The sequence below is a fragment of the Trachurus trachurus genome (assembly GCF_905171665.1).
Source record: "Trachurus trachurus genome assembly, chromosome: 24".
In the NCBI taxonomy this organism is placed as follows: domain Eukaryota; kingdom Metazoa; phylum Chordata; class Actinopteri; order Carangiformes; family Carangidae; genus Trachurus; species Trachurus trachurus.
In genome coordinates, this window is record NC_139910.1 from 14,704,368 (window position 1) to 14,723,406 (window position 19,039).

The 19,039-nt window shown below is 42.0% G+C and overlaps 1 protein-coding gene across 1 annotated transcript in view; it reads left to right on the top strand.

Moving 5' to 3' along the window:
• The window catches only part of usta (uronyl 2-sulfotransferase a), a 50,401-nt gene that overhangs the window by 9,522 nt on the left and 21,840 nt on the right, over positions 1–19,039 (top strand). Inside the window, exon 2 of the mRNA XM_084000546.1 lies at positions 17,366–17,409. Within this exon, the coding sequence (XP_083856672.1) occupies positions 17,366–17,409 (44 nt within the window). The remainder of the gene's footprint in view (positions 1–17,365; positions 17,410–19,039) is intronic.

Sequence of the window (19,039 nt, forward strand, 5' to 3'; positions counted from 1 at the left end):
CATCCAACGGTTTTGATGGCCTTAAGGGGAGATACAGTTGACTTAAAGCTATGTTCATTTTATGGCTTGCTGACACCAGTGACAGCTCCATATTTTAATGCTGTCATCGCTGGATGTGAATCTGAAAACTGAAGTATCTGCTGCCAATATTCTATAAAGCGACCCATAATTTCAGTTTTAAAGAGCCTTTCTAGTCAAATTAGTCATGTAAATTGTTGCTGTAAATTGTTTTAACAAAGACTCAGGAAACTTAATTTAATCCCTGACGCATCTCTTCCATATCACAAACTCAATGCTACTTTCAGTGGTGCCTCCTGTGCCTATTTGTAGCGGGTGAAATACTACAGTAACGATCCTTAGAGAATAAATATATTTCATAGCTCCAGAGCTTGTTGGCTGAGCTGAGAAAGATTAATGTATTGACGGCAAATAGGAGGGGGTGGCCACTCTGAGGACAGTCTGAAAAGCATTTTTGAAATGTTCAGATGGAATGTGGTCATCCCCCGTGGAAAGCAAACCTCACCTCGGTCAAATCTCACACCCCTGCCTCAAAATGTGCTCTCGCTCTCTGAAACCCACCTTTGTCTCTCACCACTTCTCTCCCTCTGTCTCTCTGTTTCTCAGTCTCCCTCTTTTTTGCACTTCCAAACTCTCCTTCTCTCAACACCTGCCTCTTATACAGAGACAGGAGTGCAAACTGTGACTGACAGCTCATCATACCCGGCAAAAGAAGTGAGAGCTGGTGCTAAAATCCACATCCTGCCATCAGCTGTCACACTTATGAACTCTTCAATATCGAAATCTTTCTTTCTTCATGTTTACCCTCCAAACAAGCGATGCCCCAGCTGCTGAAGCCGCAGCCTAGCCATACTGTAGTGGTGAGCTGCACCCATAACCCTGTACAAATGTTCTGGTCTGCAGGAGAAACCACATTTTCCAGATGTTTTGAAGAGACATCTTGAGTGAATGCAACACAGTCCAAAGTTAACAAAGACTTTATCCAAAGACACACAAACACCCAGCTTCCAAGAAGTTGTTCTTTTTCCTGTTTCGGTCAGGACTGAGGTTGAGCTCTTTCGCGCAGCAGGAGATTGGTTCTGCAGAGGAGTCAGTGGGTGTGGTGAGTGGTGTTAATTACATGGTGTTTGTGTATTTTTGAAAGTGAGAGTGATGAGCTGAAATTTAAATATTTCACCGTAGTTACTTTACAGCCAGCCTGAGCGGTTCAAGAATGTAAACCCGCCACAATGAACTGGTATCTCAAGAGGTCAAAGGTCATGTCAGGACCTTGAGTAAACCCGGTTTGAGATTAAATTGGTAACTCTATAGTTTAGTGCTACCTTTCACACACACAGTGTTTCTACGCCCCTTGAAAATCCATCAGTTGTCTGGCCTGGTTCATTGGCCCAGATCCTGGTTGTGTAGTGTTTCCACTGGCCTGGCCCAGAACAACCTTTCTGCTGCACCAGTCTGGCTCGGACGGGACAGAATTCATGCCAGTTCGACCTGCCTGTCCTGTAAATCCATCCATCACTGTGCAGAAAGCTGTTCTAATTCTTTACCACAAATGCAGACCTCAAGGATAACCATGCTCTCCTCCACTGTTTACCCGGCCAATTTTCTATCTTTCTCTCTCTCTTTTTTCCATTTCCATCTGGTCCTTTGCCACTTTCTTCCTCTCTCCGTCCTCATGCCATGAACCTCTCCTCTCACCGCTCTTTATTCTTTTTCTCTCCTCCTCCTCCTCCTCCTCCTCCTCCTCCTCCTCCTGCTGTTTCCTCTCCTGGAAGTTCGTGCACCAAACTTCCACGTAAATTCTTTCCTGGACAGCGAACTCTGAGCGAACAGATGCAGCCTGTGTGTTGTCCTCTGCACTGCACTAGATGTGTATGACACACACACGCACGCACTCACATACACAGACACAAAATGTGCCACTGGGTGCGTTGGCTGTGTGGAACTGCCAGCTGGAACGTTTGTGTCTCTAATCACTACATGCAGTTCCATTACATACTCAACCGCAGGATTTCAAAACCACTGTCTCTCTGAGCTCTCCTGTATCTTCTCCACCCATTCGCGTGCCCATTCATGTGTGCGCCTTGCTGTTTATGCGGGGTTTTATCTGCGACTGTGTGTGTTTACGTGAGTTTTGCAGACTTTAAAAACAAGTGTCACCATGTCTGTGATTTCACAAGTTTGCATAGTTTTATATGTGTGAGTGCTGCTATGCTTTGTAGAACTGCTGCCAGGATGAAAAGTATGATTGCCGGCCATGATGGGCTGTTTGACTGTCTGTGAGGAAAAAAAGTTACTTTTATGTCAGTCATGAAATTTGCTTGAGGGAACACGTAATTGAAAGTAATCTACTGAGAAAAAGATAATAAACAGAGGAGGGAGATATAAAAGGATTCAAAATACAGTAAAGGAAACGATAAATGTTGTGATATTGAGAGCACAGCCTTTGGGGATTATCACAAACATTACTATCAACTTCCATCAGCCAGCTGTTTATCTTCAATTTTCATAACTTCATAACGTCTCTGCTCTTTGTAAAATCTCCAGAAACAAAAGACAAAGTCTCCTAGGAGCAGCTAGCCACAAAAAAACTAGAAGCCGTCATCATCCATCATCCTTATGCAAGTGTCTATAGGCCACTCCGCCCTGACAGATTCTCTCTCCCCTTCTCATATATTTTCATAACTGGTTGTTGTGCGCTGTGGCTCTAGCATGTCACTTAATGTCGTCTTCAGCTGTTCTCTTCTAATGGGGTGCTCCTGAAGGCCTGAAGTCGAACCACTGACCACCAGCTAGTGCAGCCCAGCCCATATTGCTAAATTAAAGAGAAGATCCATCTTCAAGGTCATGCTCAGCTGGAGCCTGTGCTCACAGGCAGCAGCCCAGCCAGTTCAGTGACTAGTAAACATACAAAACAATTGGGAACGAGCACATTTTGTTTATTTGTGGCGTTATAATCCGCTATGTTGGAATTATACGGCTGGTGTTTCCTGTTAGTGTAGTTAAACAAAGGAATCCAGCGCTGAAAACAGGCCAGTAAACTGCAATGACCACAATTCTTTGCAAGTATATAGCAACATGTGGACAGCCATTGCTAATTTAAACAGGTTATATCTGAGTCACAAAATACATGAAGCTATGTAAAGCCCTGAAGTGATGTCAAATAACATACCATTATGAAAAGACACTACATAAATACTCAAATTGAAGCAAATATAATACTTTAAAACTGTGTCTATGTAAACATTATGCAGTCTTATGAGCAAAATGTACCATCAAGCATGATCACTTTACAATTATATTATTATGCATAAAATATTATTTGTAGGCTACTATAAAAAGCATTTTACCGCTTTTTGTATTCATTTCTATCTACAGTATCTCAACACTTGATTGATGATAATATTTAAATGTTTTTACACATAAAATCCTTATCAGAAAATAATTTGTCACTAGGTAAAAGAATAGGAATCATGATTACAGTATTGCCACCTGAAAGGTAAACCCGGAAAACCAGGAAACACCCAAGTTAAGTAGGAGAGTTTTTTCCCTAGCATCCTCATTCACTGATGCACAGATGCACATCACTCAGCCACTTTTTGTGTCAGTAACATTAAGATAGACTGTGGTGTAGAAGTCACAGTCTGCCTATTTATAAGAGTAAAAGCTCTCTGTGGGTCGGTCTAAATAAAGGGGTTGAAGGAGCAGCAGAAACTGGGCTCATGTGGTTTATTCATCCCACAAAACAATTCCCAGCTTTGCCAACTACATTTTCTGCCACAGAGATGTAGAGCCACACCGCTGGAACTGGGCTTTCGGGGAGTTTGTGCGTCACATCTTATCTTTGGAATATTAAATGACTCTTTTTTTAACAGGTGGAAATGTAGAGCGTCCTATCCTGCTCTCTCGTCTCATTAGCCAGATGTCCTTTACTTTGTGGCTTGGTTTATCTCTCCTCTACCTCTTTATCTTTGTCTCTTCTGCTTCTTTAATCCCTCTGACAATGTCATCTCCCAGACTCCTGGAGTCTCAGGGAGTGGGAAAGATTCCTACTTGTATATTTATAGGCTGAGCTAAAAGCATTTGCCCACACAAAATCCCAAGCATGACACATTGATTACAGGCTGGTGCAGACTGTCTGAGTCTGTGAACTGTGACCAGCAGCATATGGACAGAAATGACCGTGAGTGGCCACATACAGTTGCTGCTGTGCGGTTTAAGTCTGACGTCTCTAGAACGTGACATATGACAAGTGACACATTGAGGTTCAGATGTAACCTGGATCCAGACCTCACTAAACCATCAAGTTTAAATCTGGGTGTGGATGCAATATAATTTTGATTCTGGCATTGCTTTCTCTCTCTCTGCTCTAGTTTTTACAGTCCACCTCACGTCAATATTTAGTACAGTGTTCATTTTTCACACGTTGCTTTTTTAAAAAGGTGCAGAAAATAGATTAATGCATGCCAGTTGCAGACCATGAATGAATGCCCGCCATTCAAAGCCAGACTGCCCGACCGCGATTGAGGGTTAATCATCATAGCTGCCCTCAAATGACAATGAGCTGACCATCAGATGGTGTTTATGAATGGTAGCTAGTTATTTCTTGCCGCAGCTCTCTGTGAGCTAGTGTTTGGCCCCGGACTTGAAGCTGTGCCCATGTTTCCAAGGGGCCAGTCAAGGGTGAGAGAGTTTCCCTCACCTTAGCACCACGCAGCCCGTATTAGCATGAGTCAACAGCGTTGGCGTGTGGATGCTGTGTTTGTTTGCCTCTTGCCTTGCGTGCATGTGCACAACAGCTATACAGTATGTGTGTGTGAGGGAGAGAGCGCGGGATAGACAAGAGTGTGTATGTCGCGCTCGGCGGGGTGCCCGTTGGGAGGGAGAGTGCAGCACAGGGTCTCTGTGTGCTGCCTCTAACCAAGATGTGATACACTGCGTAACCCTGCCCCAGCTCAGCGAGAGAGGCAGATTTAGCACCTTCCCTCTGCCCTTGATGACAGAAACAGAGAAGGAAGACTCTTGGCACTCTGCTGGTACTGTAAGGAAACCCACTTTATGAAGAAAATTAGCTTCCTAATGACCCATAATAGGTGTATATTTCTTTACTGCTTCTCCTTTAGAGCTTGTGGTTTGGGGTTTGTTGCCAGAGACAAGACAAAAAAAAATCACCAAACGTAGTCCTGCTCAGTGGCTTACTGTAGGCCTACAACATAGAGTGATTTGCTCATTTGAATGTTTATTAGCTGAATGAATAGCCTCTTTATCATAACCAGTTAGATTAAATATGTTTTGGCAGCTTGAGAGCCTGTTGTTTATGTTGTCAATGTTATTGTCTTTCTGCTCCAATTATGAAGTGGTTATTCAGAGAGGCAACAGGGTGAGAACAACTAGCAAGTTCCCAGCAGCGTCTGTGTGGAGATAAGAAACAATTCAACAAACAATTTCTTTCCTTCTTTCTTTCTTTCCTTCTGTCTTTTGCTCTGGAATCTTAAAATAAACTTCACTTCCTCTCTTACTCAAGAAAGATAATCCTGGATCGTCGTGTCTTCACTTGTTATCTTACACAATCAGATTGCACCACAGTCTGTATGAATCACTTGACAGAACATCAGTTTGTGTACTGTAGGTAGCTAACACCATGTGTCATCTTGAACACTACAGTATCTTCAGTATGTTGCCTTGTTATATACTTCGGGTCAACATAAGTTGGTCCAGCGAGTGGAAGCTCTTGTTTGGGGTTTTCACAGATCTAACTGTGACACAGCTGCTTTTGATTGCCATGCACCACGGGTATGAATCCACTTACAAGTCCTAATTTTGCTAGACTATGTAGTAAGCTATTGTAGTCAGCAGTGCACACAGAATGTGGTTTGTTTCATACTCAGTCTTTAAATCTGATTCATGATGATTGTGGATTGATTTTAAAATGCTCCGATTGCTACTGCAGTACGCAGCCTGTTTAGAAGGCTTCATCTATAAATACTTCTTTGCTGTTCTTGGAAATGTGAGCTGCCATCTGTTGTTTATTGCCTGGTTGTTGCTCTTTGCTCTCTTTCTGGCCACTGTGGTCCAGTCAGATGCCAAAAGCCTGTCACTGCATTATCACCAAACTGTTCAAGGCATTGTCACCTCAGCTAAATGAAGCATATTTATCTCCTTATTAAGATCAGTGCAGTCAGCAAAGATCTTTTTTGATCATCTACTGTAAGTGTGATATGTGATACCTCGAGTGTTATTGAGGAAGTTTGTTTTAAGTTCACCTCTTCATTGCAGAGGCAGATCACTACCACCGACATGTGTGCAACACATGGCAAATGTACTTTATTTGGCACCTGATGAGGGTAGGAAAAAATAACGTGTGGGGAAGTGTGTGTGTGTGTATGTGTGTGTGTGTGTGTGTGTGTGTGTGTGTGTGTGTGTGTGTGTGTGCACATTTGTGTATTTGTGTGTATTGGGTTTCAAGAGGCACTATGATGATGTCATGGGGTGCAAGGTGGTCTGCTGCAGAGGCACATCCGGTGGCTTTTGGTAGCAGGCACTGTAAAATGTTCTTGCGCACACACACAGACACACACACACACACACACATTCAGTCTTTTCCTCACACATGTGCACATGCCACCAAACACACAAATCCAAATCTTTGTCACTTCCTTTTTCTTGTATTTTTACCCCCACACATCTAATCAAATACCTTAGTCTGTTTTTGTTTTTGTTTTGTTTCTCTCTCTCTCTCTCTCTCTCTCTCTCTCTCTCGCTCTCTCTCTCGCTCTCTCTCTCTCTCTCTCTCTCTCTCTCTCTCTCTCTCTCTCTCTCTCTCTCTCACTCACACACACACACACACACACACATGTACGCACACATATTCTAAATGAGTACAAAACAAGGGAGTGGCAGTGTCCCTGTCCAGCAGCGGTTTAACCTGGAACTGACCAGAGCTGCAGTGCAAGATGGAGCCTGACAGCAGTTTCCGTCAAATGAGTATTTATGTAACAGATGATGCAGGCACGGAGGCCAGAGCTCTGCCACCATCCACCGTGTAATTAGTGAGAGGTTTGGGGTTTCATGGATTCTACTTCTACATGTGGAAGCGAATGCATGCACAATAACATACATTGCATACATGCAATAGTGTGAGAATTTTGTGCATGCACTGGCAGATTTTTTTAAATGTACCAAATTTCATTAAGAGGCAACAAACACACAGTTATGAACAAGTATCAGTATACACACACGCTGGCAAATAAACTGCACTGCTGTGTATGGAAAAGAGCTGAAGGTGGAGAGGCAGAGTCAGGGTTTGGAAGAGTTTAATTCTTCCAAATTAGTAATTAGGTAAGAAAAATACGACCCAAATATGATTATAATGATGATGTATTAGTCAAATTTAGCGAAGCAATTACCTCATAAAAATATATTAGATATTGAACTTTTGTGGAAAAGTCACTGGTACTTGGGCACAATGTATCTTTGACTAGTGCTGGCGTCCTGTTCTGATTTCCTGTCAGCAGTGGGCACAAGTATTTTGTTACTGACTGTATTGACCATTTCTGTCAGTTTCTGGTTAATGTGTCTATTTATGAGATTTCCATTGCTGCAGTTATGCTTGGGATTTATTATAGAGGCAACTTTTCTGCTCGATTTTATGTTTCTTTCTCCAGTTTAAGCGCTGTTGCGTATCTATTTTTCACAGAAGCTGAATTATACTTTATTGAACCAACTAGTATTTACAGTTTCCAATGAACAGGGCTTGGGAACTGCTACTGCAATTTTGTTTTTGTTAGACTCTGGCTGAAGTAACGCACTATTTCTGATCTCTTATTCTTAGTTAGTAAATCAGTGGTGAAGACAAAATGCGTCTTTTGCAAAAAAAACTATGAGATACTAAACATTTTCCAAATCAATTTGTTAAAGTTATTTAATATTTTATCATTTCAAACCATGCTGATATCTTTTACCACCATGTAATGAGGCGAATAATACAATTTAATGAAGTGAAACCAGTGATACTTGCTGACCGTTATGTGTGTCAGTCCTTATCTGGAGAGGGACATCACTGTGCTGAAATCACACCTATCTGTGTCAAACAGAAGAGTGTAACAGTCCTCTAAAGGTCTATTGTTGAGGCTCATGAGAAAAGTAGCACGCTCCAGTGGACCACAGTTACACATTGTGCCCGGCTCTTACATTTTCCTCTCTGTGGAAATATTTTATGGCCTTAGTTTTGACAAGGCTTTCCTGAAAAGTTATCATAACTAAGAAAAAAAAATTGGACTTTGATTCCATTATTTCACTGTACCCTGTTCCTTTGTGCACCGCTGTCCTTCATCATCTAACTTTCACAAACCTTTACTTTTCTTTATGTCTCTTGCCATCGCTTCCTCTCCTTTTCCATCAGTCCTTCTTTGTTCTGTCCCTCACTCCAGTGTGAGACTTAGCACCACACAGGCTCTCTTTATGCAGTCTGTTTGTTCTGCCATACCTGCCCTGCTCACTGGAGAGCAAGGTCTGATGAGTGCCGCTGCTGTTGCTGCTGCTGCAGAGGCTGGCAGAGATGAAATGTTGGATTTGAGACCTGAGACATCATAATCGATAGCTCTTCTATATCTGAGAGTTTCACACACATACACACACACGCTCAACTCATACACACATGGACTCACACATTGTTACAGTTAGAGCCCTGCCATTGCTCATAACAATATACAGAGGAATGCATGTATCTCTTGCCATCACCCATAAGATAAGGGTCCCTCTCACAGCTGGATGAGTCCCTGAGCCAACACTTCCAGGTGCAATAAAATTCCCTCACATTCCTAAATCAGTATACTCTCGGGTTAGCTCCTAACTTTCATGTGCACATTATCACAAGCCTAGTTTAATTATTCTTAATTAAGTTAAGTACGCTATTTATTCAATATTAGCTTAGAGCAGGACACTCTCTTTGCATCTGTTTGTGCATGAATCACTGCTTCCTGGAGGAATTATTGTGTTTCTCTGTGTTGAAGGGATTTCAGTCCATTGAGGGAGCTCTTGCTGCCAGATGAATGCAATTTATCTTCTTCTGCTGACCTCCACAGAGGGCTCACAAACTTGATTTGATAACAATTTGTTCCTGTTTCCCTCTTACTGTCTCTCACTCTTCCCCTCTCTGCCCTGACTTCATTTCTTTTCATTTCCTCACTTTGCTGTACGCTACAGCAGCTGCTTTTCCTGAATCTGGTCATGTCACATGACAAACTCTGAGGAATTCTGGTTCTCTGTAGGAATTCCCGAGCCCTTTCTGATCCCTCCCTCATATGGTACATTTTGTCTTCCCTCTCTTGCCTCCGTCCTGCTTCTTTCCTTTCTAATGTCCAGAATTGTCCACACACCCCCGCAGACTCCCACAGGGCGCAGGTCAGCAGGTGATTTACATAGCACACCACAGACGTTCTGCATTTGTGCACAGCCATTTGTCTGCAGGCATGAATGTTGTTTTTTCCTCTAATTTAGAGTTTAAGTGACCCCGAGAAGACAAAAGAGACAACTGACCAAGGAATATCTGACATTGCACGACATGCACGTATTTGCCTAGAGTTATACTACTTTCGTGCATGCTAAATTTGAAGCCACAGCTGTTAGCTTAGCATGAAATCCACCAACCAGCACCTCTAAAGTGTTGGATTTTGTTTTTATTTACATTTAGACAGAGCCACGCTAGCCGTTTATCTCTGTTTACAGGCTATAAGCTAAGCTAAGCCAAGATAAACTAAGATCAGCTATTTCTCTACTGGCTCCAGCTTACATTTCTTGCACAGACATGAGAGTGTTATTGATCTTTTTGTCCAACTCTCAACATGAAAGCGCATCTCCAAGGTTGTCAAGTTATTTCTTTGAGGTCAGATTCAGGTGTGTAGCCTCACAGATGTAATTGTTTTTATGAGTTTTTGTTTCATCTGTGGGGTTCAGGCTTGCTTCTCTGTGCAGCAGTGATAGAGTGCACGGCCTCGAGATTCCAGCCTCTCTCGGTGGCTACATGCACATTCAAGCATGAAACCTAAAGCAAGCAGATAGCTGACGCTCAGTGTGAAATCACACACGGTGGGAGAAGTTCTGTGGGCTGAAGGCTCATGAACCATTTTTGCATTCCCCGTAGAAGCGTAAAACATAAAGCAAAGTGTCCTGGCTGGTGTCCTACCCTCTTTGTTCATAGATGCTGCTGTTTTAGGAGGAAAAAAAGAAAAGAAAACTTTGTGGCCACAGTCATGACAGGCCAGCAAAAATTCAAAGTACATGTTTAACATTTGGTTCATCAAGAGTCTAACCATATCTAGTTCGGTGATGATTGTGCAGTCAGGCATGGGTACACACCCAGCTGTGACTCAGCAGAATCCCCACTGAAGCCTAAGACAAGGGTGTTGGATGGTTCCAGTTTCCACATCTGGCTGTTGTATGTCGACATTGTCATTACGAAAGGAGTTGTAATCAACCGCTATAATTCTGTTCTTTTCTGTGTGAAAATGATAATAGCAATAAATGAATAAAACAAAAGGCTGCACAATACTAAATCAGTATCTGGTCAAAAAAGGAAAAAAAGGATGAATTCTTTTAAAAACTGACTCAGTTTGGGTGAGGTGGTTGAGGCTCAGGGCCAAGTGTTGTAAACAGATCCAAACCTAGTATATGGTCAGTGTGCAAAATTGGAACTGCTGTAAACAGCCGACACTGATTTTGTATTGTCATCTGACAAAGAAGCCAAACACACACAAGTTCACACACATGAACCTTTCCAGTTGTGTACGGCACAGATTTTGTGATTTAGAGATTAGTGGTGTTTTTGTGTATTTATACGTGATACATTTCCACATCTGTGGAGTTTTGTGAGCTGGAGTAAAGCAGCAGAGGCTTAGTTGTTGCCCACTGTTTTTTAATGAGGACTGCTTAAGTTTAACTGCAGTTGTTGTTGTTGTTGTTGTTCTACTCCTACATGGGTTTACCATTAATTATATGTTGAAATATTCAGAAATAACGTGAATTCTGGCACATATTTGAACATGACAGATGATGCACAGTCCTAAAAACATAGCTCATGTTGGTTCACCATAATAGCATGCTTTGAATGAATGTTATTCCATAGCTATTGTTATCATCTTTAGCAATTTTGTGCGTGTAAACTCCCACCCCCTACCCCAATGGATTTTGTTGTCTTTTATTCAATTTATCTAGTCCAAAAGAAAGTTTTAAAAGGTCCCCTCCATTTGACTTCTTTTGTAGGGGTTTGTGGCAAAAATCTCTGGTCAATCAAAACGGCCCCCTCCAGGCCCTTTATCCATAAGGACAGGCTAGCAAGACAGCTGGTGTCGTGTCCATATACCCACAAGCAGAGACGAGGTACGTACTAATGGCACAAGCACTCCGGTGATTTTTAAAAAGGAAGTGGAGATATAGCTGACAGAGCAGCATGCAGTTCACCAGAAATCCCTCCAGCATCACATCCTGTTATTATTAACAGTATTTTCTGCTCCTGATGCAGCATGAACACGGTCATCCACAGGACATGATTTTAAAAGACAAGTAGTGCTCATCGCATCATTTCCTTGCTAGTTGATGAGTGATTACTTCTCCCACTTTGACTTTGTGGCGTCAGACATCTAATAGTTTTTCGACTGTTTGCCCAATTTTCTACTTCATGCCTCATTTCTTCATTTCAAAGCCAGTGTTCGGACAGAGACTCTGTGACAGCTTCTTGATAGGTCAGGCAAAGTCAACACACATACCTGTTTTTGTGTAGAAATAAGTGCAAAGAAAATAAGTAGTAAGTGTCAATGTGGCACTAAAAGCAACACTCGTACTTTTATTCACATCTAAATTAAATGTGATTACACAACAAAAACAACCCATGGCATGCACCTGGAGAGCAGCCCAAGCTCTGTGCACTGTGGAATAGGAGTCTGAAAGTGTTTGAAATTTTCCCTTAAAACTTTAAATTCAGTAATCCTGCAGCTACAAGGCTTTGGGGCTTGGAGAAGGTGCTCCCCATGTGTTTGCTTTGCATGCTAACACTGCCTCATTTGATGTTATCCACTTTGCTTGACCTCATTGGGCCTCATTGACTCCTCCTCAAGTCTGCAGACATCAAATGACTCAGCTGGGGTCCTGTGAATTGATTTGCTCTGTCAAGTGTGGAATCTACTAATGGCAGCTGGAAAGTGTTGAAAGTTTGTTCTTTTCAACATCAATTTAGCAATGCACTAGTGGATAAATACATAACCGATCAACCGTTATCTTACAAAACATGCAAGGTTTGATTCAAATTTTTTCCCCTTACTTCAAAGTATGTCAGTTATGAATGCTTATCATGGACGCTATGGGTTGTCATGTGGTATCTTTGTCAACTACAGCACTACTTTACTTTTACATGCATGATTCCTTCATGAATTAGATGAGTCACTCCTGTTTCCTCTGTTCTTTTAAGAAGTAATGGAAACATTTTTTTTCTTGTAAGTGTGTCTTTATTTATTTATTTTTTAACTTTCTGGGCATGTAGTTGTGCAGCCACTAGAGTCAACAGTTCTTTGCTGGGTCATCATTTTCGTGCTACAGTATGTCCCTGGCCTTCAGTGCACATGGTGGCAAATGCTGGTGTCCGCAAATGACATGCTGACAGTCACCCTGAAGTCTCCCAATCCCTGTGCATCTCACAGTACCCCGGCTGCATTTCAGTAACCAACATTTAAGGGGAGCAATAAGTCCACAAATTAGTCTCCCTACCAGGTTTTTGGGCTCTGGGCACCTGCAATAACACAGCTGAGGCATAGCTGTTATATTTATATCACAAAGCTGTCTGACCATTGTTGATTCTCAAGTGACTAAGGGGTAATGTGGAGCAGGGCGTAGTGGGTGGAGACCCTGACCCTTAGCTTAACTCCCCTCTGTAATTAGGTAGCTGGGTCGAGCTATGGGTCTTAATGGAGGGCCACTCCCACACTCCAAATCAAAGGGTTGGGTGACCACACACATACACACGCACACAAATAGACATAGACAAACACACAGAAAAGCATGTATGTAACTCATGCACACTGACTTTGTTTGCACATGCTCTCTATTATGGCTCAGATGTTTAGTAAAGACTGCAACCAAGACGTGTAACTAAGTTTAACTGGGTGTGTTTTATGCAGCTGGGTCAGGCTGGAGTTATGTAACTTTCAACTGTCACGAGACACCCATCAGTCCATCTATCCAAACTCTTTAACTCATTTTCCTTCCCCACCGAGCTCCTGTTTAACTCAAAAACTACACTCCATATTCCTATAAAACTGTCAGCAGGGACACGCAGCGAGCAGCGCACACCTTTTACACTCTCATTTTCGTCTGTGGTGTAAACAGAGACTACACCAGGATGTGGTTAAGGATGAGAAAGTTCAGTCTTCACAGGCTGAGGAACCTGTAATCTGCTTTCACATACTTTTAGAGCATTCCACGGCAGCAGCTCTGACTGTAACCCTCCATCTTTGCTTTGAGTCGTGTCCCACAGCAAAGCAAAATGCCCCTCAACATCAACCCTGCTCCTATCCTCTTGGCCTTTCCCTCAACTGCCCATTCCTGTGTGGTTTTCCGCTCCCACCTCGGCCTATTCTGGGACGTGTTCTTCTCTAAGCTCTACTTAGCTAGATCGCCTAACGCCAATTTCACAAAGCAAATGAAATGGTCTATGCACTAAATACATGTTTATGAAATTCCCGAACTTACTGTAGCATTCCTGAAGCAGGCCAAAAGCAAGGGGAGAATTCCAGAAGGAGGAATTATTCTGGGCTGGCTCGGTCAAAGCCAGTTATTCCCTTGCAAATGTGGATATCTGTGCATTTGTGAGGAAACAAATGCAAAGTTGATATGATTAATGTTATTTATAGCATACATTATATTTATTCTTCTTCTCAAAAATGCACATGTTTTTATTGTTCTTCTCAAAAACACACATCTTTTACCTTTAATTTAACTCTGGAATGGTTCCAGACCTCTGAACCACTTTCTTCATCACATACTTTTCCAAAATAGCTCTGTTGTTGTGTCCACAGATGCTTGTTTCAGAAACTGGGGGTTGGGAAACATCCTTATCAGAGCACTATCACCAAAACAGCAATAAATCACTGTGGGTCATACTGGTGAAGCTGTTCATAGGCTAGTAGTAAGTCTGTTTTCTGAATGAACAAAATGTTTATGCTGAGGATAAGAGTAACGCTCAACTCAGCTAATGAGGTGACTAATGGTTGTAGGTGGTAATTTGCTTTCACAAGTTCCTGGACAGGAGCAAGGTCCATCTGTAAGGTTTAATTTAATGCTGCCACTTATGTAAATACAAGATTCATCAGCTTCCAGATATGACTTTCAGAGTTTGTTGTCCTAGAACTTGTGGGAACAAAATAGAGAGCTTGGCTCTGGGTTCCCTCACCAGATATCCACTAATTAGTTCCTGTTGGATTTTGGAATTATGCTGAAAATATCATCTATGGTAATAATCGACTTCACACAGCTTCACATTTTGTGCTAATGTCTCAGCTAGAAGATGTACAGCATTAGCTTTCAACTTGTATTACTTGCACGTGTTACTCAAAAAAAGCATGAAGAGTGTTTATTTGTGGAGACCTCTTGTGCAGATCATAGGCTTTATGATTTTTCTTAATTTGGTGAAGACAAATCTGTTGCAGGAGTGGGTCTGACATCTGTTTCCAAACAGTGTTGTTTATTTTGTTCTTTTTTTCCCTTCTTTTTTTCTCTTTTTCACTTCTTGGGTTAATATATTGACTGTTTTAGAATTCCCTGATTAAAACCTGAAAACACAACTGATTTATGTTGTTGACCATGTTGCAGTATTGATTAGATAATTGTACTAAGGAATGGTTATGCAGCTGCTCTTAGCCAGAGGCCAGTTCATGGATCTTGTGACACAGTAATCCAATTAACCATTTAGCTACATGGCTATGCATACACCACACTCCAGTTAGTTTCCCCTTCAATCACTCACTGACACACAAACACATACGCACACTTGAGGATGTCTTCAAAGGTGGCACTGACCTTGATTTAATTTGTGAATTCTCCCTTAACTTTTTAAGTATGCCCTTTGCCCTCTACTTCCTAACTATTTATCCACTTGACCATTCATGACCTGTGCATGTTCACATGATAGCTGCAGACGGGTGATGAAAACAATGACAGATCTGCATTAAGTGGCAAAGTAAGATGTTTAGCCAGAAAAGCTTCAGTGCTCTTGGGCATTTTGTGGAAACTGTAAATTTCTATTTGAAGGAAGGAGGGTATAGTCATTCATTTTGTGTTTGGATGATGGTGATTTAAAGCTCTGACATTTCCCCTTTGTCTGATTAAGATCTGATGACTGCCAAGACCATAGCGTATGATGTCCCAGATGTGCACTGGAAGCATTTGCATTTGTCTTGTTTCTACATGCATGTATGCACCCTTTCCTGTGATTTGTGTTTCATCTGCGTGTACATAACATAGTGTAAAGAAATGGTTCACGAGTTACATATGGTGCTGGTGTAGATGAGTTATTCTTGTGAGTTTGGATGCAGTGAACGAGTGAGTGAGTGAGTTGTACAATATGAATTTGAGTGTTCTGTTTGTGTTGTTTTGAAATTCAGCTATTCCTTAATGGAGCCAAAGCAATGCATGTAATCCTCACCTCCTCGCTGACTTCTTCTAATGGGGAGATCAGTGGACAATGGGGTCGATGAGTACAGTACAGTGTACAGTGGCTGTTTAAGTTCATTTTCCTCTCCCTGTGGGTGGTGGGGGTGGAGGGCAGCTGTCAGCTTTTACGAGCCTCGTGCCTTGGAAAAAATGAGTTCCAATCCTCTATCCAAAACGCTAATGAGAAGCACACACGGGAGGGGGAGGAGAGGGGGGTCGGGGGGTCACAGGGACGCTGGGTGTGTGTGTGGAGTGTGAGGTCTGTTGGTGATGGATGACAGAGGGAGCAACAGAGATGTCTGCCCGTTTTTTTGCATCCTCGCTACGCTAGCGACCTTGAATGCCTCGGAGAAGAGCAGCAAACACGTGCATGATCCCTCAACATTCCTCTGGAAAACAGTGTAAAGTCATGAAAGGGAGAAAAAGACAGATGCTAATAGAAAATAGTCCAAAATAAAACTCCTGAGGTCGGGCAGAGAGCTGCTGTGTCAGTGTTTATACATCCAGAACGTGATGAATTAATGAGCCACAACATGCGCAGGAAGCCAGCAGGTTCTATACAGTGACTGTACTGTGTGTCTGTGTGTGAGCGTGTGTGTGCATGTGTGTGAGATGTTGTAACACAGCCAAACTGTGGCAGATTGGATCTCGGTTTAAGACTAATTAGTGAAAGCTTACACACCATTATCTGCGGTATAAACAACACTTACAAAGTCATACAATACCCTCCCAGAACAAGCATATACAATAATAACAGATACAAGTGTGCAGCATGTGATACCCTTTGGCTGTTTATAGATGCGTCCGCCATCCATGCATCATATCTTGCTATTCTCATCAGCGTGTTGTATCATATTTCCGAGACACAAAGAGAGACTGTTCTCTTATGTAATACTTCCTCTCTTTATAGCTTTGTTCCCCCCACGCTCTCCACGCTCTCCTTCTCTCTTTTTCCTCCACCAGCCACCTGAATGTTGTAAATGTGATGGGAAGTGATGCGTCTGTGTGCGTCTGGCTGCCGCACTCGGAGAATGGTCTTCAAGGTGTGCACAGAGTCTTGAAACACCTCCATTATTTTCACATAAAACAGCTTCACAGTGCTCTATATATGTTGTATAAATAGGCCGCGGTTCTCTTCGCGACATCTTCACGCTTAATGGACAAGAGCTATGCTGTTTTCTTGGGGCGACTGTGGCAGAGGGTGAGGTGGTGTGTGTGTGTGTGTGTGTGTGTGTGTTGTTGTGTTCAGGTCTGGGTTTTGAAGTGAAGTGCCACCTGCTGTGTCATGCGGTTTCTCAGACTGTAGATTGAAATGGGCCCCTGGAGGGTGTAGCACTGGAGCATAGCACAGAGGTGGAGTGGAATCTGACCGTAGCAACACTAAACAAAATGAAAAAAGGCTGACCAAGAGCAAAATTAAGTCAATACAACAAAACATGTAAAGTACATACATGATGAACAATTAGGCTTTATTATAAGGATCTCTGAATTCCAATGTACTATATCTTCATATAATGTACTAAGAAGCTTTCTGGAAATAACCACATATCATTCTTATTAGTTTGCTATGTCTTGAATTACATCACTGTCTGTTATACATCTTTGTTAATGTAAATGAGTTTGAAGTAATCCTAATGCATGTGCTCTTTTTCAGGTGAATCCACATATCTGGATGACCACGGACCCCCTGTTCCAAGAGTAAGTATCTCCTCCTCTTTCAGTATCCTTTAATGTTTCTCCTTGTCTGCCCTCCCACCCACCCTCCACCCCATTTTTTTTTCTTTTCTTTTTTGTCCTGACCCCTGTGTCTCTGATGTGCTGCCCTGTGTTTTCAAGCCAGTCCAATCCAGTCAGTGAAAAAGGGTTAGGTCTGTGTGAAGGAGCTGCATGTAAACTCACCCTAAATACCAACTAGACCCGGCTTCAGCGCTACAGTAATGCACTGAACACAGTCTCTCTCACACACAGTGCTCACACAGGGGCCTTGTATTCATCCAGCTGCCATGTCTGCATGACTATCTCTCCTCTGTGCCCCCTCTTTCTCTCCTTGCCAACTGCTTTCTTCCTCCGTCTGCCCCTTGTTCATTATCTGGTTTTCTGATCAGTCGCTGCTTCGTTTTCACCTTGTTCCTCACCTATTTAACCCACCTCCTCCTCATTATCATTTCTTACCGTTTTATCAATTTTGACAGATTTTTTTTTTTTTTTTACAATTTCAACTTAGGTCATAGCACTTACATAGCTAACCTGAGACTTAATCAAGTTTGGCTGCAGGTTTGTTTGTGGCTGACATGAGCAGCTGTGTGGATCCAGTTAGGTCACATGTGGGCTTTGTTTGTGAGTTATGTGTTTACTTTGAAAAGCCTGTTATGGCCAGTAAGCCAAACCAGGCAGCCACAGAGCTTGTTTCATACAGATAACAGTGAAGGGTTATTTATATGAAGCACTGTGGAGGCATTGTTGGAATTTGTTACCACTTTTATTTTTCAGGGGGAAATTGTTATCTGAAACAAACCTTTATTATTCACTTATTGCAGACTCAGAGCTCAATGCCAGGTTCCTCTGTGCTATTCACTCTCTGAATTGTATTCTGTAGGTGGGAAGCCAAGTTTTTTGATATTATACTGCTTGCTAAAATTTAATGGAAATTAAGGCTAATAAACCTAAATTGGTTTCCATTCCCTGTCGAAGATGAAGTTGAGAACATAACAGCTTGACTGTGTCCTGAGGCAATTCATTCTGAATATTTACGTTATTATACAAACAGAAGCCCTGGAATTCATTTTGACACAGAAATGTGGGATTTTAATGGAGGGAAATAGTGTCCAAGTAGCTGAGAGAAGCGATAAAAAGGAGTTCACATGCAGGTTATTTCTTTTGTTGCTTAGTAATTAAGGAACAGTGCTCTATATCAAAAGCAGCAATTTTCAAAGAGATATAACAAAGTTGATACAACCATTTTGATTGCCTTCAGGTGAGCCTAGGGCTCAGAACAATAAGATTTATGAGCAGCAGTTAAGTATCGACTCCTTTGTCACAGGTTGGGTGTTTTAGGCCATATACAACACTGGCTGCGTAACTCTGAGCCTTATTCAGCTTTAAACAAACAAACAAAACATCTGCCACCTCCTAGGCTTTTTAGTTAAATTAATGTGCGCTATTATGAAGACACAAGAGGTCAATGTGATTTTAAGATGGGTAGTAAATAAATGATACAGCAGTTTTCATACAGTTAAGTTTTCTTTTTATTGAACTATCGTTTTTGTCAAAAACAAGATAACCAACTTTATTATGATGTGATATTTTGGCAGATTTGGCAGATGTTTTT